This window comes from Orycteropus afer, unplaced genomic scaffold (assembly GCF_000298275.1).
Source record: "Orycteropus afer afer isolate SDZICR_OR568_19922 unplaced genomic scaffold, OryAfe1.0 scaffold00433, whole genome shotgun sequence".
Classification (NCBI taxonomy): Eukaryota; Metazoa; Chordata; class Mammalia; order Tubulidentata; family Orycteropodidae; genus Orycteropus; species Orycteropus afer.
Window position 1 is genome coordinate 54,704 of NW_006922020.1, and position 21,868 is coordinate 76,571.

General features: G+C 44.3%; 1 protein-coding gene across 1 annotated transcript in view; it reads left to right on the forward strand.

The window, feature by feature from the left end:
* The first annotated feature begins 3,369 nt into the window (after positions 1–3,369).
* SPOCD1 (SPOC domain containing 1) overlaps positions 3,370–21,868 on the forward strand; it is a 37,704-nt gene continuing 19,205 nt past the window's right edge. The window contains exons 1-2 of the mRNA XM_007954146.1: positions 3,370–3,585; positions 4,182–4,721. Coding sequence (XP_007952337.1) covers positions 3,370–3,585; positions 4,182–4,721 — 756 coding nt within the window. The remainder of the gene's footprint in view (positions 3,586–4,181; positions 4,722–21,868) is intronic.

Consider the following 21,868-nt stretch of genomic DNA (forward strand, 5'->3'; position numbering starts at 1 on the left):
GTTACTATGCCTGTTTCCTCATCTGTAAAATTGGATAATGATAGTACTTACATCATAGACTTGGTGTGAGGATTAAATGACTTAATCTAGGGTAAGCACGTACACCAGTCTTTGGCTTACACTTGCACTATAGAAGCCATAGTCATCACTGCCCTTTTAACCCCGATAACACAAAAACAAAAACTCACTCACTGCCATCGAGTTGGATCCTACTCATAGCAACCCCTTCTTGGGTTTCTGAGGTGGTATCACTACAGAAGTAGATTCCCCTGTCTTCCTTCCAAGGAGTGGCTGGTGGGTTTGAACTGCCAGTCTTTGGGTTAGCAGTTAAATGCCTTAGCCACTACGCCAACAGAGATCCCAGGCCCAGGTTAGTGACCTGGAATTCCATCCACCTTTCAACTAGGTCTGACAAATCTCTGGCTCTGCAGTGAAAATATTTACATAAGCATAATGTTATATATGTAAGTTGGTTTTCAACATTAAGAATCAGCCTACTGAAGGAAGAAATGATCAGGTAAAAGAGCTGAACAGAAGATTTCCAAGGGCAGCTCCAGAAGACTAAGTATTATAATGAAATGTGCAGTGTAGAAAACAAAACAAAACAAAAAATCAGCCTACAGGCAAAGTATAGCAAACTGAATCATTATTAAAGGATAGAAAGTAGACTCCATAAACCTTGACAATGAAAAAGTAAAAGTTAAGTTTAAGGAGGAAGGCAGAAATGATAAGAGAAATCACACAGAGGAGAGTTAAGAGATATAAGCTAAAAAGAAATGGAAACAACCTAAGTGTCCAAAAGTGGATGAACGGATGACCAGGCTATGGTACGTGCACACAATGGAGTACTATGCAACATTAAAGAATAATGAAGACTCCACAAATCACCTCATAACATGGATGAACTTGGAGGACATTATGCTGAGTGAAATAGGTTAATCACAGAAGGACAAATATTGCCTGAGTCCACTATTATAAAAAGTCAAGGAAAGGTTTATACACAGAAGGAAACTCTCTTTGTTGGTTACCAGGGATGAGAGGGGAGAGAAGGGAAAATTGCTAGCTGGAGAAGAGACACATATTGATTTGGGTGAAGGGAAAGGCAATATACCAAAATTGGGTGGCCAGCACAATAACACTGAGGAAAAGGAAAACACCGAGAGGTACACAGAAGGTATAGACAACAAAGGCAAATTCTTTTACCTGCACAATACTGCATTATCAATAATAACAAACATAAATTCACAGATGGATACAGAGGTAGACAGGCAAGATGATCAGGTATGTGTGCCTTCTTTCCTGTGCGTTCCCACCCTTGGAGATATCTCCCTGCACACACGCTGCCCTTCTGATCTACCATGCTTGACTGTTCTAAGGTGTGTACCTGCCTGGTGTAAATGTCACCTTGTAGGCCTGTCCACTTTCTGGCTGGAAGCCACAGAAATGAGTACAATTCCAGGCCCAAAGGGTGAGTAGGGGCCATAGTCTCAGGGGTTTCACCAGTCCCTATCAGACCAGTAAGCTTGATCTTTTTTTTTTTTTTTTTTTATGATTTTGAGTTTTGTTCCATATTGTTCTCTCATTCTATCCAGGATCTCCTACTTTGATCCCCTTCCTAGTGGTTGGCAGTGCTGGGCACCATCTAGTTTTTCTGGTCTCAGGTTATGTAGACTGAGGTTTCCCATGGTCCACTAGTCCCTTGGACTAATTGTTTCTGTGTGTCTTTGATTTTCTTCCTTCTTCTTTGCTCCAGATGAAGAGAGACCAATTGTTGCATCATAGATGGCCACTTGCAAGCTTTTAAGACTCCAGTAGCTGCTCACCAAAGTAGGATGTAGAACAATGTTTTTGTGTAGTATGTTATGTCACTTGAACTTGATGTCCCCCATGACCATGGTCCCAAGCCCACAGGCCCAGCAACTCACTCCTTCACGGTGTTTGGCTGTGGCTAGGAAGTTATCATAACTTCGCTCCCTCTTAACTCTATCATATCTGTGGACTTCTTATAGCACATGCAAATACATATGTAGAAATATCATCTGCCAAAGTTATATAGAGGGAGCTCTGGTGGCATAGTGCCTAAGGCATTTGACTGCTAACCAGAAGGCTGGCTGTTCAAACCCACCAGCTACTCCTCCAATGGAAGTTTGGGCGGTCTACTTTTGTAGTGATACCACCTGAGAAACCTAAGGAGGTCACTATGAGTCAGATCCGACTTGACGGCAGTGAGTTGTTGGTTTTTTTTATTTAAACTTATATATGGTCTTGAGCATATTCCCTTTCGCCTAGCTATCCCTTACCATTTTGTGGGTTCAGGCACTTTGAGTAACTCCCCACCACCCCAGGATCAAGTTTAAACTCTCAGGTAGCATTCAAGTTTCTTCACCAACTTGGATCCCTATACCCCGTTTTCCCTACTCCTCTTTCCTTATGGCTCCAACCCCTGCTTGAGAGTCCATTGAGAGCCCCAGCAACTGGTATCTCTGCCAGGAACCCCTCAGGAGGGAACGAGCGCCCCCTGCCGGACTGGGACAACAAAACATGGCGGGGGCGGGGGGACGGAGGGGACGCCTTTTCCGGTTCACGGTGGGCTCCGCCCCCATCCTGCGCTCAGTCTCTTGGTTTCACGTGATCCCAGCCCCTTCACAGCTTTGTGGTGGAACCCCAGGTTGGGGAGCCAAGGAACCTCGGATGAGAAAGACTGGATTGGCTGAGGTTGTGTTCACTTGGGAGTGGAGAGCTGTCCTGGTCAGGCCTGGGAAACCGGGTGGGGTGCCTATCAGAACAGGACCAACGTGACAGGGAGGGCAGGGAGGTTGAAAATTAACCCCATTCAGCGTCTGGTGGGTGCGGAGTAGTTTAGAACTAGGCCTTGAGCTGGGGTGAGAATCCGGGCTCCCCCGCTTCCCATTTGTGTGTTCTTAGGTAAGTCACTTAATGTCTCTGAATTTGTTTTCTTACCTGTGGTTGTCAACATGAAATAATGCACGTAAGTAATTGATAAATGGTATTTTTTTATTAGGGGATGCTATGAGTCAGATCTGACTCCATGGCAGTGAGTTTGGTTTGGTTTTATTTTTAGTTATTATTATATCCCATTTAAACAAAACTGTAAACTCTCAGAGATGGGGGCTAAACCCGTTTTGAAGCCAGGACTTCCCTCCCTCATCGTGGGCACTAGGACCTGTTGGGGTGCTTACATCCTTGCATGCTGTTTCCTGTGGCCTCTAGGGCATGGGGGACCAGCTGGAAGGGAGGCTGCCTCCCAGGTTCCCACTGGCTTGGTGTTTTGAATGGACTGGCAAGTCAGATCCTCCATGAAGTCTCTGTCTCCTGTGTTTTGCTGTTGGCCTCTGTAGGTAGACAGCCATGTCCCAGGAGGAGGCCACAGAGGGTTCCAACACAGAAGACCCTGTTCTCAGGCCCCAGGGCGACTCTGGGCTTTTCCAGGAGGACATGGAAGGAGTCAGCTTCATGCCAGTTCTGGTGCCAGATGGGCCAGGGGTGAACGCTGGGGCCAGAGTGTGGGCTGGCAGCAGGAAGCGGGTCCTTACGGAAGAGGCCCATTCAGGTATTAGCTCCCAGGTTGGGGATTCTCCTAGTGCCAGCCTGGGGGCAAAGGGCTTGGCACCTGGGTCCATATGGTGGTCCTGGAGCTGCCAGCTGTGGGACAGAGCCAGGACGTGATTCCTGTTCCCAGGCTCTGCCTGCAGTGCCGGCTCAGGGGAGGGCCTGGCCTCTGGGAGGCAGCAGCTTCCTCTGCCTGATGTCTTGACTAAAGCTGGACCAGGAATCTTGGTAGCATGTCAGTGAGAGCTCTCGTTGACAGAGGCCAGCAGGGGTGGGGGAGGCAAGCTACCCAGGCTGAGAAAGCCTGGAGAAGGTAGGACAAGTTCCCTAGGGTGTAGTGGAAGGAGCCCCACCCTGAGCAGAAAGGAGCCCACTGAAAGGGTCCTGCCATTGTGGCAAGCCCAAGCCCCTGTGGGGACGAGAAAGAAAAACAGGGTGTATGGGCCTTCTTAGAGGGCGGAGAGAGAGCTTGTGGCTTCCTGTGGCTTGTTGAAAGCCCCAGTGGGGACAGCCCCAGTCTGTGGGAGGCCTCCCCACAAGGCACTAACCTGGAGTTCTCAGGAGCTCCTTACAGTCCTCATCTCCCAGAAATACTTGCTCTGGGCCTGCAGATCCAAGTGTTAATTGGGTACAAGTACTTGGAGACTGAGAAATTTGAATATCTGCCCCCTGCAGGCGATGGGATTCAGCCAGGCAGCCCATATGGCCCCATTGAGCTCCTACTGCCCAGTGGAAGAAAGGCCCATAGGCCAGCCCCAGAGGACCCTCCACAGAGCCCTGCACTGTGCCTGCAAGTGTCTGGAGAGGTTTCTGCGGAGTGGCAAGAAGCTGAGCACCTCATGGGGACTGGCAGTGATGAAGGCTCGACCCCTTCGCACAGCCAGGAGGAGCTGGAGGTCAAGGCTCAGCCAGGGTACTGGGGGAGGTGGGAGTTGGGACTCCCTGTCCCTTCTGACACCCATGCCAGCTCTCTGGAGCCCTTGGCTAGCCTCAGCACCTCCCTAGAGCCTGCAGCCAGCAAAGCCCACGAAGGCCCAGTCAGGGACTGGAGAAGATCTAAGGATGCTATACTGAGGAGGAGCACAGACAACATAGTCAACTCCAACCAGGACCAGTCAGAGGAATCCAGCCCAGGAGGCTGCCTCAAACTGGTAAGTTAAGTCTCAAAGGTTGGATAGGAAGAGCCAGGCCATATTTTCCAGCATGCTGCTTGGTGGTAGAACTTCATAGAACTAAGGTGGATGGGCTCTTAATGAACATTATCCCTCATACTCATTTTATAGATGAGTAAACCAAGGCCCACACAGGTCAGGACAGGAAAAATAAACTACATTTGCTAAATTCCTATAAGAGGTCATTATCTTTTAGAATTGGTAAGTCCTGGGTTCAGATTTTGCCTCTGCCCACTTCCTAGCTGAGTGATCTTGAGATGTCAGTTATCTCTCATCTGAGCTTGCACATGTTCAAAGTGGTATACTGACGCCAACCTAGAGAGTCCCTGTGTGGTGCAAATGGTTAAGTGCTCGACTAGTAACCTAAAGGTTGATAGTTCAAACCCACCCAGAGCAGCTTGGAAGACAGGCCTGGTGATCTGCTTCTGAAAAGTCACAGCCTTGGAAACCCGATGGAGCAGTTCTACTCTGCACACAAGTGTTTGAGCCCCGTGTTGCAGCCACTGGGTCCAGTGCTTATCTTATTAAGCTATTGTTAACACTAAGTGAAAGTCAAATGTAATATGAATCAAGCAGTTCACCTTGTGCCTTATGCTATGTAACGTGCTAGGAATGTTACTGTACACCGAATCTCATTTCATCCTCAAAACAAGCCCGTTCTAATGGCTCAGACACAGCAACAGTTATGAGGATGGTGCAAGATGGGGCAGTGTTTTGTTCTGTTGTACGGAGAGTTGCTATGAGTCGGAGCCAACTCAATAGCATCTAACAACAATAAAAACAGCCCCATATTTCCTGTTGGGAAAACTGAGGCTCCCACACACAGCTAGGGAGTCAGTATCTGGCCATGTTCCCTATCTCTACTGTTCCCCCTCCCCTTGTTCTTTTAGTTAAATTGTAATAATCGTTTTATTAATAATCATAACTAACATGTTCATACACCAAAGGCAGAAAGCGGTACTACCTGTTTTTTGGTGTATAATTTTCAGGTAGCTGAATTTTTATCACATTTAACTAGGCACTTTCGATTTAATCTTCACATGAAGCCCAAAGAAGTAAGGTAATAGGTCCGAGGTCACACGGCTGGTAAGCGACGTAACCAGCACACAGACCCAGGTGTTCTGGCACGACAGCTTGCTGCATTGTCTGAGGTGGATCTTCCATGTTTCCATCACAGGAGTAATGACATCTAGCTTGCTTAGTGCATGCTGGGTACTGAACTAAGCAGTTCATGGGCAGTCTTCACAACATGAGGTAGATGCTACTGATACCTCCCCATTTTACTGATGTGGACACTGAGGTTCAGAGAAGTGAAATTCAAGGCCAAACAGCAAATAAGTAGTGGAGCTGGGATAGGAACCAATGAGCAGCTTGTGCAGTTTATCACTCTCCAAAGAAATGATGCAAATATTTAAGGCGCTTGGTTGCTACCTGAAAGGTTGGGGTTTCCAGTCCACCCAGAATGTTAAACAGAATAAAGAGGTCTCTTTCAGTGTCCTGCCACCCCTCCCCAGTCTTGCTCATCCATTGGAGATAACCACTTAGCATGCCTCCAGCCCCCTTTTAGTTAGTATATATAGATAATTATGTATAGGAATCCCTGCGTGGGGCGAATGGTTAATGCATGTGGTTGCTAACAAAAAGGTTGGAGTTTTGAATCCATCCGGTGGCGCCTTGGAAGAAAGGCCTGGTGATCTCCTTCCAAAAAATCAGCCACTGAGAACTGCATGGAACACAGTTCCACTGACATACATGAGGTCGTTATGGGTCAGAATCGACTCAATGGTAATTGGGTTTAGTATATATATGACCGGGAGCTCTGGTAGCATAGTGGCTAAGACACTTGCCTGCTAACCAGACGGCTGGCGGTTCAAACCCACCAGCCACTCCTCGGAAGGAAGGTTGGGCAATCCTACTTCCGTAGTGATACTGCCTCGGAAACCCAAGGAGGGGTCGCTATGAGTCGGGGCCGACTCGACGGCAAACAACAACAACAACAACAACAAAATATATATGACCACCACCCATCTGTCGGTTTATCCTACATGCACAAGTGACCTGTGTGTTGCTGTGAGGCTAGAAGCTATGCCACTGGCATTTCAAATACCATCAGGGTCACCCGTAGTTTCAGCACAGTTTTCAGACTAAGACAGACTAGGAAGAGGGACCTGATGATGTATTCCCAAATATTAAACTCACTGCCATAGAGTCAGATCCAACTCATAGCGACCTCTCCTTGGGTTTCTGAGGTGGTATTGCTACAGAAGTAGATTGCCCCATCTTCCTTCCAAGGTGTGGCTGGTGGGTTTGAACCTCCAGTCTTCTGGTTAGCAGTCAGGTGACTTAGGCACTACGTCACCACAGCTCCCAGTGCCATAGATCACAGCAGAATGTTGTCTGGTACGGTGCTGGAAGATGAAGCCCTAGGTTGAGAGGGACTCAAAACACACAAAGGCTGCGGTAATGGACACGAGCATACTAACGATTGTGAACACGGCTCGGGACCAGTCAACAGCAGTGAAGGTCACAATTGCTTCAGTCACCATTTCGTCTCAGAGCCGGCTTGATGGCAGAGCTGACAACAACTTGTATATGTGAACAGCGACACATTGAGCTACTTATATAAACACAGGCACATACAACCCCTTATTGTTCTGGGTCTTGCATTTTGTTTACTTTTTAAGCTGTATAGTGTTTGAAGATCTTTCCAGGTAGGTGAATATTGTTCCGCTGAACCTCTGCTTTCCTAAACTCTGCCTCACATCTGTCTACAGACTTCCTTTTCACAGCCACGGAGCACTGTCAGGATTAGATGGGCCGCAACCTCGTTTTCTCATTTCCAACCACTGTAGTATAGGGAAGAGCACGAGCCTGGAAGGCCATCAGACTGGCATGCCATCCTGTTTTTGCTGCTCTCTGAATGAACTAGGCTAGTGGCTTCAGCTTTCTGAGTGAATTTCCTTATCTGCAAAATGAGGGTATTAAGAGTACTCAGCTCAGTAAGAGGTCATTGGACATTTAAATGTGTTTGAGATTTAGCAGTGTCTGGTACAAGCAAAGTGCTTAAAGTTGGCATATACAATTTGTTCTGCTCTCTGGTGGTGCAGTGGTTAAAATATTTGGCTGTTAACCAAAAGGCCAGCAGTGTGAACCCACCAGCTGCTCCGTGGGAGAAAGATAAGGCAGTCTGCTTCCAGAAACGCTATGAGGCAGTTCTGCTGTGTCTAATGGGGTCACTATGAGTCAGAATCATCTCAATGACAATGGGTATGGTTTAGTTTAAGTAATGCCATTGTGAACATCCTGGAGGATCTGGCTTCTACTATTTCAGATTATTGAATCAGAAATGGGTTACTGGGTCTATAGCCCTTTGAGGGCCTATCTGAGCATGGTGGGGAGCCAGGTTCCTTAACTGGACACAACCCCAAGCTGCTCTCTCCTCTAGGCCTATCCTTAGCTCCTCAACAGAGCCTGTCTTCTCATGTTTTCCCAAATGACCCATTGCCATGGTGATGGGTGCCAGCTTAGGGAGAATTGAAGCTGAGCTGTGATACGGACGGAAGGGTGGTTGGGGGCAGGGCTGACTGGGGAGTAGGCAAGTGTGAGCAAGTGTGGACAAGCATGGGCAAGCACGGACAAGTGTGGACAAGCGTGGACGTAGTGTACAGCGGGCCTGGAGCCCCTTTGAGGCCTCTGGCACCTTCTTCTGGAGCCAGCCTGGCCTGTGGCAGGAGCACACAAACAAGTTTATGGTCAGGCTCTGCTTCTTACTACAGGACAATCCTAAAATATCTCTTCTCTGAACTTTAGTTTCCTCTTCTCTGAAATGGGAGAATCAGCTGGGCCCTAACACTGCTGGCAATGTGATGAGAGGGTGATCCTGTTAAATTCATCTGGCTTGAATCTTAGAGGGGACAGGGAGGATGGAATGCCAGCACCTCTGCCCTGAGCCCTGCTGATTGAGTTCATCTCGTGGTAATAGATTTATTCATGTTTTTTCTTATGTCCATTTCAGTAAGTTATATTTTTCTAGACATCTATCTATCAATTCTGTCTGAATTTTCAAATTTATGACATGTTGGCAAAAGGTTTTTCACAATAATCTCTTTATAATAATTGTGGCTCTTTTCACAATTATCATTGTAATGTCTGAATTCATAATTATTCATTCCAACTATTGTTTAGTTGTATCTTCCTTCTTTTCCTTAATTGACCTTGCCAGAGGATTGTCTATTTCCTTAGTTTTTTCAAAGGCCAATTTTTGGTTTTGTTGATCCCCTCACTGTTTATTTTCAATGTTACTATGTTTTGCTCTTATATTTATTCCCTTCCTTCATCTTTCTTTTAATTTATTCTGTTATTTTACATCTTAAGACTGATGTTCATTAATTTTCTGCCTTTTTCCCTTTCCTGTAAAATTATTTGAAGCTATAAATGAACTTTTAATTACTATGTTAGCTCTATCCACAGGTTTTTATACACTTTTTATTGTCATCTAATTCTTCATTTTTATCCCTATTTTTCTGAGCACTCTTACTGTGAAAAGATGTTGAATTTTGTCAAATGCCTTTTCCGTGTCCATTGAGATGATCATGTGTTTTTTCCCCTTCATCTTTCTGTTAATATGTGTATCACAGTAATTGATTTTCTTATATTGAACCATTTTTGCATTCCTGGGATTTAATCTCCCTTGGTCCTGATGTGTCGGGATTTTGATGTGCTGTTGCAGTCGGTTTGCTGGTGTTTTGTTGAAGGTATTTGCATCTAGATTCATAAGGGAGGTGGGTCTGTTGTCTCTTTCTTATGGTGTCTTTATCTGGCTTTAGTATCAGGCTAAGGCTGGCCTCATAGGATGTGTTAGAAAGTATTCCCTCCATTTTCGACAAGTTGGAAAAGAATTAGTGCTGATTCTTTTTTTTAATTGTGATTTGGGTGAAAGTTTACAGAGCAAATTGATTTTCCATACAGGAGTTCACATACACTTGTCTCATGACATTGAACACAATTTACCACAATGCAACAGCTCCCCTCCTACTTCCTCGAGATAGTCACCTCTTCCCTGTGTCCATCCCTCCATGCCCTCCTGCTCCCTGAGCTGTCTCCTGGTGCATAAACAGCCCTTCTTTCTCCCATGATTGTTCTCTCCAAGGAGTGTGTATCTACCTCAGGTAAATGTTCAACTCTTATGTCTGTCTTTTGTTTGGCTGGAAGCCACAGGTGTGTCTTCAATTTGAGACCTGAAAGGCAGCTAGGGGCCATAGTCTCAGTGGTTCCATCAGGCTCTATCAGACCAGCAAACCTGTCCCCCCCCCCTTTTTTTTCCCAAATGATTTGAGTTTTGTTCCACATTGTTCTCCCTCTCTATCCAGGATCTCCTACATAGATCCCCCTCCGAATGGTTGACAGTGGTAGCTGGGCACCATCTAGTTCTTCTGGTCTCATAGTCATGTAGGCTTCAGATCGCATGGTGTGCCAGTTGCTGGGACTAATTGTTTCCATGCATCTTTGGTTTGCTTCATTCTTCTTTGCTCTGGACAAGGAGAGACCCATTTTATATCTAGATGGCTGCTCACAAGCTTTTAAGATCTCAGTCGCTACTCGCCAAAGTAGGAGGTAGAACAGTGTTTTGTGTAGTATGTCATGCCAATTGAGCTTGATGTCCCCTGCAACTATGGTCCCGAGCCCAAAGGTTCAACTACTCACTCCCTCTGGGTAGCTGGCTGTGGCCAAGAAGTGACTACAATGTTGTCCCTTGTCAGTTCTACTATACATACCTGGGAATTCTTATAGAACATATAAATACACTTGTAGAACCATTGTCTGCCAAACTTATACATGGTCTTGGGTACACTCCCTGCTGCATAGACATACCTAGTAGTTCAGCCTGTCCACCCATCTATCCACCTGTATATCCACCTTTGCCTTCACTGACAACGCAGTACCGCATGTGCAAAAGGGTTCATCTTTGTTGTCTATACCTCCCACGCACCTCTCTATGTCTTCCTTTTCCTAAATGCCACCATGTTGATCATTCACATTTGGTACATTCTCTTCACCCAAATCAATACTTATCTCTGCCTATCTAACAGTGTTCCCTCACCCACCCAGCCCTGGTAACCAACAAAGAAAATTTCCTTCCATATATAAACCTTTCCTTGACTTTTACAATAGTGGACTAATACAATATTTGTCCTTCTGTGATTGACTTATTTCACTCAGCATAATGTCCTCTAAGTTCATCCATGTTATGTGGTGTTTTGCAGATTCTACATTATTCTTTAGGGTTGCATAGTATTCCACTGTGTGTATGTACCATAGTTTGGTTATCCATTCCTCAGTTGATGGGCACCTAGGTTTTTTCCATCTTTTGGCTATTGTAAATAGTGCTGCGATGAACATGGCTGTGCATATGTCTGTTCTTGTCATGGCTTTCACTTCTTTAGGATATATACCTAGTAAAGGAATGGCTGGGTCAAATGGTATTCCTAATTCTAAATTTTTAAGGAATCGCTGTACTGCTTTCCACAGTGGTTGTACCATTTTATAGTTCCACCAGCAGTGTATGAGAGTCCCTATCTCTCCGCATCCTTGCCTTGGTGCTAATTCTTCTTTAAAGGTTTGGTTGAATTCACTGGTGAATCTGGTCCTGGGCTTGGCTGGAAGTTTTTTTTTATGTATTACTATTTCTGTCCCTTCCCTTGTTATGAGTCTGTTGAGAAATTTTGTTTCTTCTTGGTCCAATTTAGGTAGTTTATATATTTCTAAGAATTTACCCATTTTATCTAGGTCGTCTACTGTCCTTTTAATTTCTGTAAAGTTGGTAGTAATGCCACCACTTTCATTTCTGTCGTGTTACTAGCAGCTTTTCTTTTTTCTTTGTCTGTGTAGCTAGAGGGTTTTCAATTTTGCTGATCTTTTCGAATAACTAACTTTTGGTTTCATTGATTATTGTTTTTCTATTCTCTTTCGTATTTCTGCTCTGATATTTTTTTGTTACTTTGAGCTTCATTTGCTCTTCCTTATCTAGTTTCTCTTCGGAAGGAAGGTTGGGCAATCTTACTTCCGTAGTGATACTGCCTCGGAAACCCAAGGAGGGGTCGCTATGAGTCGGGGCTGACTCGACGGCATGTAACAACAACAACAACAACAACATCTAGTTTCTCAGGATGTAAAGGAGTTCCTTGTTATTGTCCTTATTGGGTGCCATCGAGTTGCTTCTGACTTGTAACAGCCCTATGTGACAGTGTAGAACTGACCCATAGGGCTTTGTAGGCTATAATCTTTGTAGGAAGGAAGGTTGAGCAATCTACTTCCGTAGTGATACCTCCTCAGAAACCCAAGGAGGGCAGTGAGTTTGGTTTTTGGTTTTGGAATCTTTATAGGAACAGATCACCAGGCCTTTCCCCCACAGAGCCACTGGGTGGAGTCAAACTGCTAAACTTTTGGAGAAGAGCTAAATGCTTATCTGTTGTGCCACCAGGGCTAAAGGAGTCCCTGGGTAGTGCAAACAGTTAACAAGCTCAACTGCTAACTGAAAGGTTGGAGGTTCCAGGCTACCCAGAAAGGCCTGATGATTTTCTTCCCCAAAAATCAGGCATTGAAAATCCTATGGAGCATAGTTCTACTTGGACATGCATAGGGTCGCCGTGAGTCAGAATGAACTTGGCGACAACTGATTTCACTGCCCGACTGTGAGTTTGTGGTACTGTTGTAGGCATTTACAACTCTAAATGATGCTGGAAGCTATGCCGCTGGCATTTCAGACACCAGTGGGCTCACCTGTGGCAGACAGGTTTCAGCAGAGCTTTCAGACTAAGATACACTAGGAAGAAAGACCTGGTGATGTATTTCCAAATATTAGCCAGTGAAAACCTACAGGTCACAACAGACCATTGTTCAACTCATGTGCTTTGGACGTGTCATTGGGTATGACCAGTCACAGAGGGGAGTACATCAGTGTGGTAGAGTAGAGGCCAATGACGGTTGGGATCTTCAGTCAAACGGACTAGCACAGTAGCCCTAATGATGGACTCAAACACACTGGTCACTGTGAGTGTGATGCAGGACCCCAGACCACGTTTTATCCTGTTGTTCATAAGATTGCCGTGAATCAGTCAACGTGACGGCAGCTATCTGTCTGTCTTCTTTTTTCTGCCTCCAAAGGCCTGAGGTTTCTTTATTTGGACATCAACAAACACAGTTTGCTATGTTTCTTGGCCCTACAGAAAAAAAACCCTGCAAGGCTGAATTCTCACAAAAAGTGCTTAATAATGTCACTCTATCCTCTGCTGCTCACGCAGTAGGAGGGGGACAGGTACAGAAGTGCAGAGTTAGAAGCCAGCTCTTGAGTGGATCAGAAGGCAGGGCACCAGCCTCTCTTTTCAGGCCTCCCTTCTGGAAAGTGTGAGCCAGAGACAGGGAAGAAGTAGGGCCGTGGGGCCAGGTAGCGCTTCTCTGGGAGCAGAAGCTGGGAGGGAGCTCCGGTGAGCCAGCAGGAGTGACAGCAGGAAGGGTTGGTCATGAGTAAGGAAGGCAAGGAAGCATTCGCTGTCAAGGATAGGGCAGAGTGAGGGGCATGAGGGGCAGGTGAAGCACCAAGCAGCCTCAGAACCCCAAGACCCTGGGAATAACGCTGCGATTGGACTCAGGATGGAATCAAACTTGAAGGACCTGGCAGGTGCATCTGTACCGTGGACCCTGTTTCCTCCTCTGTAAGATGAGTTTTACTGACATCCTTGGCCTCTAGGGGTCACCTATCATCCCTGACAACCCGCTGCCCATGCTGGCCCACCTGCGTCATTCATGGTGCGGGTGCCACCATCGCCCTCCCCAGCCTCAGTGGGGACTGAACAGCTCAGGCCAGCCCTCTCAGCCCCCACTACACATACACACTCCTGCATACCCCCTGCCCAGGCCTGGGCCCCACCCCATCTCCCTTTCTTCTTTTTTTAAATTAATCTAGGCATTTACAACTCTAAAATCTCCCCTTGCTGCGGTCGTCATTGCATCCCATAGGTTTTGGTATGTTGTGTTTTCTTTTTTTTTTAATTTATTTCCTTTGCCAAACCTATGTATGCTCATGGGTGTAGTCCTGTTTGCCTTCCCACACCTGTTCGGCTTGCACATCTGCCTCTGTATCCACTCGTCCGTTGTTTGTTATTACTGTTATTGCAGGGTTGTGCATATGGTAGTATTTACCTTTGCTGTCTATAACTCTTGTGCACCTCCTAGTGTCTCCCTTTGCCTTGGTCATATTGTGCTGCCCTCTCCCTTACTAAATGTTGCCTTGATAAGGCATTTGACTACTAACTGGAAGGTCAGAAGTTCAAACCCACCATCTGCTCTGTGGAAGGAAGACTGGGCAATCTACTTCCATAAAGATTTACAGCCTCAGAAGCTCAAAGAGGATCGCTATGAATTGGAAGCAACTCAATGGCAGTGAGTTGGTTTTTAGGGTTTTTTTTTTCCCCTTCACCCAAGTTAATATGTGTCTTCTCTCTAGTTGGGAGTTTTGGTGGCTTGGTGCCTATGGTATTTGACTGGTAACCAGAAGACTGGTGGTTCAAAGCCTCCAACCACTCCTCGGAAGGAAGGTTGGACAATCTACTACCATTGTGATACCTCCTTAGAAACCCAAGTGTAGGGGTCGCTATGAATCGAAATCAACTTAAGGGCGCAGAGAGTTTGGGTTTGGTTTTGATTACTCTCTAGCTAGTCATTTCCTCTCTCCTCCACCCTTGGGTTGTGCTTTCATCATTATTCCTTTAGTCTCTAACAAAGGAGCTCAGGTGGCACAATGGTTAAGCACCACGAAGAAGAACAGGGTAGTGGGAACCCATCAGGTGTTCATGGGAGAAACTACCTGGAGATCTGCTTCCATAAAGGTTACAGCCTTGGAAACTATGGGGCAGTTCTGCTCTGTGCTAGAGTCGCTGTGAGTGGGAATCAACTCCACTGGTACGCAACAACCACAGTCTCTGAGGACCATTTTCTTCTAGTGCACTTTGAGCTCATGACAACCTTATGTGTGTCAGAGTAGAATTGTAGTCTTTAGGATTTGCAATGGCTGATTTTTTTTAAAGTAGTTCCCCAGGCCTTTCTTCCAAGGCACCTCTGAGTGACTCAAATCTCCAGGCTTTTGGTTAACAGCCCAGCACATTCACCATTTGCACCACCCAGAGAGTCTGCTCGTCTTTGAGTATTTTCTGATTTCTTCTTTGACCCATTGATTGTTTAATTTCCACCTTTGTAATTGTGAAATTTCCAGTCTTCCTTGTTACTGATTTCTAGCTTTGTTTCATTATGGTTGGAGAAAGTACTTTACGTGATTTCAGTCTTTTTAAATATGTTGAGGCTTGTTTTGTATAATCTGGGGAACAATCCAGGTGCAGCAGAGAAGAATGTGTATCTATACTCTGCTATAGTTGGGTGAAGGGAGGAGCTCTGGTGGTGCAGTGGCTAAGGCACTTGACTGCTAACCAGAAGGCTGGTGGTTCAAACCCACCAGCCACTCCTCGGAAGGAAGGTTGGGCAATCTACTTCCTTAGTGATACTGCCTCAGAAACCCAAGGAGGGGTCGCTGTGAGTCGGAACCGACTCGACAGCAGTGAGTTTGGTTTGGTAGTTGGGTGAAGGGAAGGAGTTTTGGTGGCGTAGTGGGTAAGGCATTTGGCTGCTAACCAGAAGGTTGGTAGTTCAAACCCACTAGCTGCTCCTTGGGAGGAAGATGAGGCAATTTACTTCTGCAAAGGTTTATAGCCTTGGAAACCCAATGGGGGTCGCTATGAGTTTGAATTAACTTGATGGCAGTGGGTTTGTAGTTGGGTGAGATATTCCATAAATGTCTCGTTACATCTGGTTGATTTATAGTGTCATTTGGCTCTTCTATTTCCATGTTGAAGTTCTCTCTAGATGTTCTATCCATTACTGAAAGTGGTGTGTTTCAATCTTTAACTATTACTGTAGAACTATGTCTTCTTTCCCTCGGAATGAAGATTCGGCAATCTACTTCTGTAGTGATACCCCCTCAGAAACCCAAGGAGGGGTCGCTATGAGTCGGGGCCGACTTGACGGCATGTAACAACACAGCACTGTCTTCTTTCAGTTCTGTTGGTATTTGCTTCACATACTTTTGGACTCTGCTGGTAGGTGCATGTATATTTTATAATTGTTACTTCTGTTGACGAATTGATGCTTTTACCATTATTTAATGTCTCTCACAGTGTATTTCATCTGACATTAATATAGCCACTCAAGCTCTCTCTGGTTTCTATTTGCATGGAATATTTTTTCCACCCTTTTATTTTTAATCTATTTTTATCTTTTGATTTAAAATAGGTCTCTTGTAGACAATATATAGTTACTTTGTGTTTTCTTGAGGAGCTCTGGTGGCACAGTGGTTAAGGTGTTTGCTTATTAACAAAAAGGTTAGCGGTTTGAACCTACCAGCAGCTCCACGGGAGGAAGATGAGGCAGTCTGCTTCGGTAAAGGTTTACAGCCTTGGAAACCCCGTAGCAGCAGTCTGTCCTGTAGGGTTGCCATCTGCTAATCTGTATCTTTGATTACCAAAGTTAATCCATCCACATGTAAGGAATCACTGATAAGCCATTTTGCTATTTGGTTTTTTATTTCCTTTTGTGTATTTAATTGACTTTTTTTGTGGTGAATCATTTTGATTCCCTTCTCATTTCCTTTTGTATATATTTTTAATGAAGTTTTCTTTGTAGTTACCCTGGGGATTACGTTTACCATCCTAAATTTGTAGCAATTTAGTTTAAATTGCCACCACCCATTTGTTAGCTTACTGTACCACGGTGGCTTGTGTGTTGCTGTGATGCTGAAGCTCTGCCACTGGTATTTCAGATGCCAGCAGGGCCACCAGCAGTGCACAGGTTTCACCGGAGCTTCCAGACTAACAGACTAGGAGGAAAGGCCTGATGAACTAGTTTCAAAAATGAGTCAGTAAAACTCTACAGATTACAACAGATTATATGCCATTGACTTGGATCCAATTTATAGTGACCCCTCCTTGGGTTTCCAAGGCAGTATCTCTACGGAAATGGATTGCCCAACCTTCCTTCTGAGGGATGGCTGGTGGGTTTGAACCTCCAGCCTTCTGGTTAGCAGTCAAGTGCCTTAGGCACTACGCCACCAGAGCTCCTAACAAGCTCACTGCCATCAAGTCAGTTCCAACTCATAGTGACCCCCATTGGTTTTCTGAGACGGTATCTCTGTGGAAGTAGATTGCCTAGTCTTTCTTCCATGGAGTAGCTGGTGTGTTTGAACCACCAACCTTCTGGTTAGCAGTCAAATGCCTTAGGCACTAAGCCACCAGAGCTCCTAACAGATTGTATATATTGTCTGATACAGTGCTAAAAGATGAGCTCCCTAGTTTGGAAGGCACTCAAAATGCAAACAGTGGCACAACAGTAGACTGCAACATGTGAAGATGGTGTGGTACTGAGCAATGTTTCATTTTTGTTGTACATGGGGTCATTGAGTTTGAGCCAGTTCAGTGGCAAATGACAGCAACAATTTAAACTGATACCAACTTAACTTCAATAACACACAAAAACTATTCCTATACTTCTCCTTCTCCCTTTATGTTGTTGATGTCATGATCACATCTTTATGCATTATATGTGCAGTATCATATATATAATTATTATTTATACTTTTGTTCTTTATATCATGTAGAACATAACAAATAGAGTTACCAACCACAGTTACAGTAAAACTGGCCTTTATATTTGTCCTTGAAATTATATTTACTGAAGGTATTTGCTTTTTCATACAGCTTCAAGGTACTATCTAGTGTCCTCGTCTTTCATACTAATGAACTCCCTTTAGCATTTCTTTTAGGGCAGGCTGGTAGTAACTAACAAACAAGTGCTGGTGGTGCAGTGCTTAAGGCATTTGACTGCTAACCAGAAGGTTGGCAGTTCACACCCACTAGCCACTCTGCACAAGGAAGGTGGAGTAGTCTTCTGTAAAGATTTACTGCCACAGAAATGCAGTGGAGTCACTGTGAGTTGGAATTGACTTGATGGCAGTGGTTTTGGTTTGTGATAGTAACCAGCTCCTATACTTCTTGCTTGTCTAGGACAGTGTTGATTTCACCCACATTTTTTCTTTTATTGTGGTTTGGGTGCATATTTACAAAGCAAATTTGTTTTATATTCAATAGTTCATGCACATTTGATTTCAGGGCAGGATTACCATCTCCAACCATAAAAAACTCTCCTCCTCCCTGTGACTCCCCCCTCCCTGTGCCCTTCTTATCTATGCATTCCTGTCTGTCCAGCTTTCCTTTGATGTGAATGCTGCCCCTCTGGTGTCTCATGGCTGATTGATCTAAGAGGTGCATCTCCCTAGAGTAGGTGGCTGCAATGCCCTGGGTTAGGCGTTCTTCATGTAGGTCTTTCCACTATTGGGCTGAGAGCCAATCCATGGAAGTGAGTCCATTCTAGGCCCAAAGGGTAACTCTGGAGGCATAGTCTCAGAAGTTCCCCCAGTCTCTATCCGACTAGTAGTTCTGGTCATTTTTTTTTTTTTTTTTTTTTTTTAGGATTTGGGTGAAGATTTACAGAGTAAATTCACTTTTCATACAGCAGTTCACATATACTTTGTCTCATGTCATTGACCAAAATTTACAACGCAGCAGCTCCCCTCCCACTTCCTCCCCATAGTTACCTCCTCCCAGTGTCCATCCCTTCATACTCTTCTGCACCCTGAGCTATCTCTCTGTGCATAAGCAGCCCTTCCTTCTCCCATGATTGTTCTCTAGTTCTGGTCATTTTTGTTTTTGAATTTTGTTCCACATTTTTCCTCCCACTTTATCCAGAATCTCCAGTTTTGATCCCGTTCCGAGCAGTTAGCATTGGTAGCAGGGCACCATCTAGTTCTTCTGGTCTCTAGGTCATGAAGGCTGAGGTCCTCGTGATCCATCTTATCTTTGGACTAATTGTTTCCAGACAACTTTGATTTTCTTTACTCTTCTTTGTTCCAGATGAGAGGAGACCAATAGTTGCATCTCAGATGGTTGCTCAAAAGCTTTTAAGGCCCAAGTCCCTACTCACCAAAGTAGGTTGTAGAACAAGATTTTAATGTGCTGTGTTGTGCCAATTGAGCATCATGTCCCTTAAGACTATGTTCACAGACATTTTTGAAGGACAGTTCTGCAGGATACAGGATTCTTGGATGATGACAATTTTCTTTTGCTTTTAGCACTTTGAATGCAAAATTCCACTGCCTTTTGGCTTTCAGGGTTTCTTAGGAGACTTGATTATTTTGTCAGCTTAATTAATCAAAATACTTAGAGAAATACATTAAAATTTCTTACAATAATGGTGGATTTTTCTTTTTTCTTGTCCTGTCAATTTTTGCTTTATAATTTTTTGAGATTATGTTACTAGATGCGTATAAATTTAGAGTTGTTAGAACTTCCTGGTGAATTGTTTATCGTTATGTAGCAAGGCTTTTGTGCCTAATTATTTTTTTTGCCTTAAAGTCTGTTTTATCTGTTATTAACAGCTAAATTAACTTTATTTTGGTTGATATTTGTCTTTTCACATTATTCCATTTTTTTCTTTTAACTTTGTTTGCATAGTTGATTTTTAGAAATGGGTCTTCTAATTGGATCTTACTTCTTTAAAGGTCTGATAAATTTTGTATTTTTCTGAAGCATTAATTTATTTACCTTTGTTGTAGGTACTGGTTTATTTGGCTCTGTTCCTACCATCGTATTTTGTTTTGCACGTGTCCTACATTTTCTGTATTTTTCACCCTTTTCTGGCCTCCTTTTGGATTATGTTTGCTTATTCCTTTTTATCCCTCTAGTAGTTTGGATGTTTTCTATACTGTGCTTTTGTATTCTTAAATATACAAATAACCAATTTGTAGAAATGTAAATGCTTCTGAGAAATGAGGTGATTCTTTGGCTCACATATGTACTTCAGACATGTTATCAACAAAGACCAGAAAAAAACACAAAATTCCCTGCCATCAAGTAGTTCCTGACTCATAGCAACCTCCCTTGGGTTTCTGAGGCTGTAAATCTTTACACAAGTAGATCACCCACTTCCAGCTGGTGGGTTTGAACACTGACCTTCTGGTTAGCAGTCAAGTCCCTTATCCACTATGCCAGAAAAGGCCATTGTGTATAATAAAGTACCAAACCAAACCCACTGCCATCAAGTTGATTCCAACTTATAGCGACCACCATTGGGTTTCCGAGGTGGTAAATCTTTATGGAAGTAGATTGCCCAGTCTTGCTTCCTCAGAGTGGCTGGTGGGTTTGAACCACCAACCTTCTGGTTAGCAGTCAGATGCCTTAGGCACTGTGCTACTAGGGCTCCTTAAAGTCCAGGGCCAGTGAAAACGAGAGAAACCTTCCATGAGATTGTTTGACACAATAGCCACAACAATGGGGGCAAACATACCAATGATCTTGGAGATGGTTGCAGGACCAGGCATTGATTCATTTTGTTATATATAAACCAACAAAACAAAACTCACTGCCGTCGATTTGGATCCAACTCTGTGGTAGTTAACTTGGCTGTGTATGTCAACACAACACAACTCTGTGTATGTCAACTTGGCTGGGCCTGGTTGAGTGGCCGGGCAGCTGGTGGTAGTTATTCCCCATGATAAGACTGGCAATCAACTCCATGGTGGGATCTACCACAAGCAGCTGAGTAGCTGTTTTAGGGATGTGATCTGCTTCCTGTATGTAAGCAGCAGCTTTGGGGAATGGTCTCTAGATTATGACATGCTTGAACCCTGCGTGTAGCTGAGTCATTGTTCAGCAGCCTGCCATGCTCTGTCGATCTTGGGACTTTGATTGGACTTGAATTAGTGGCCTGCTGTGTTGTTTGGTAACATTGGGACTGTGCCTTTTTACTTGTCAGTCTTGGGTTTGTCAGTCTCAACAGCCAGCAGCTGTCTGAGTGAAGAAAAGCCTCTAGCTTCAGTGGGCCAAGAACAGGAAGCAGAGCTGAAGCCCAAGGTTGATGGGCTTTCACTCAGCCCCTAGAGCCTGGCACTTTGAACTTGGATTTAAAGCCTCCAAACTGTAAGAGAATAAACTCCTGTTTGTTAAAGACATCCCATTTGTGGTATCTTCAGTTAGGGCAGCATTAGATAACTAGAACAGACACATAGTGGCCCCTCCTTGGGTTTCTGAGGTGGTACCGTTACAGAAGTATATTGCCCAATCTTCTTTCTAAGGAGTGGCTCGTGGGTTTGAACCGCCAGCCTTCTGGTTAGCAGTCAAATGCCTTAGGCACTATACCACCAGAGCTCCTCATACATGCATAAGGTTATACGTAAGGTCACCATGTATTGAAGCTGACTCTGACAGCAACTAACAACAAAATGTGCTTACTATCTTTATCCTTTTCCAAAAGAATACAAAGATCTTGGAATGTCTTAATTCCAAGCATGCAACTCCCCAATTTATGTGCCGTTGTTGTCCAGGAAATTGACACTATATTATTATTTTTTAATCCTATAGAGGAACACATTTGTTATAGTTTCGTACAATCAGTATTTGTTTAACTTTAAGGACATATTTATAATTTGTTTTGCTCAAAATTCAGTCTTACATGTCAGCTTTTCTTTCTGGGATCATTTTTCCTTCTTTCTGCTTTAAGTTCATCCTGTAGAATTTTGTTTATTGAGGGAAGTTATCAAGGAAAAGAAAAAACTCTCTTGGTTTTCTCTACCTTATCTTTATTTGAACATAATTCTTGCAAACTGTTTTGCCTCAGTCCACAATTGATAGTTAATTTATTATTCTCTTGTGTTTTGTCTTTAACTGTTACCACTGAGAATCTAGCTGTTTGTCTAATTGGCATTCCTTTGTAGTAAAATGTCTTTTAATCAGTGGCATTATAGCTTACTTGTTAAAGGTGTGGCCTCTGGAATCAGACTGCCTGGTTGCAGTCTGATTCATTGGTTTTTCAAGCTGTGTGATATTGAACAAGCTAATTAACCTCTCTGTGCCTCTTGGTCCCTCAGTTTCCTCTTCTGTTAAATGGAGGCAATAATAATACCAGTACCTACCATAGGGGGAGCTCTCGTAGCATAGTGGCTAAGGCACTTGACTGCTAACCAGAAGGCTGGC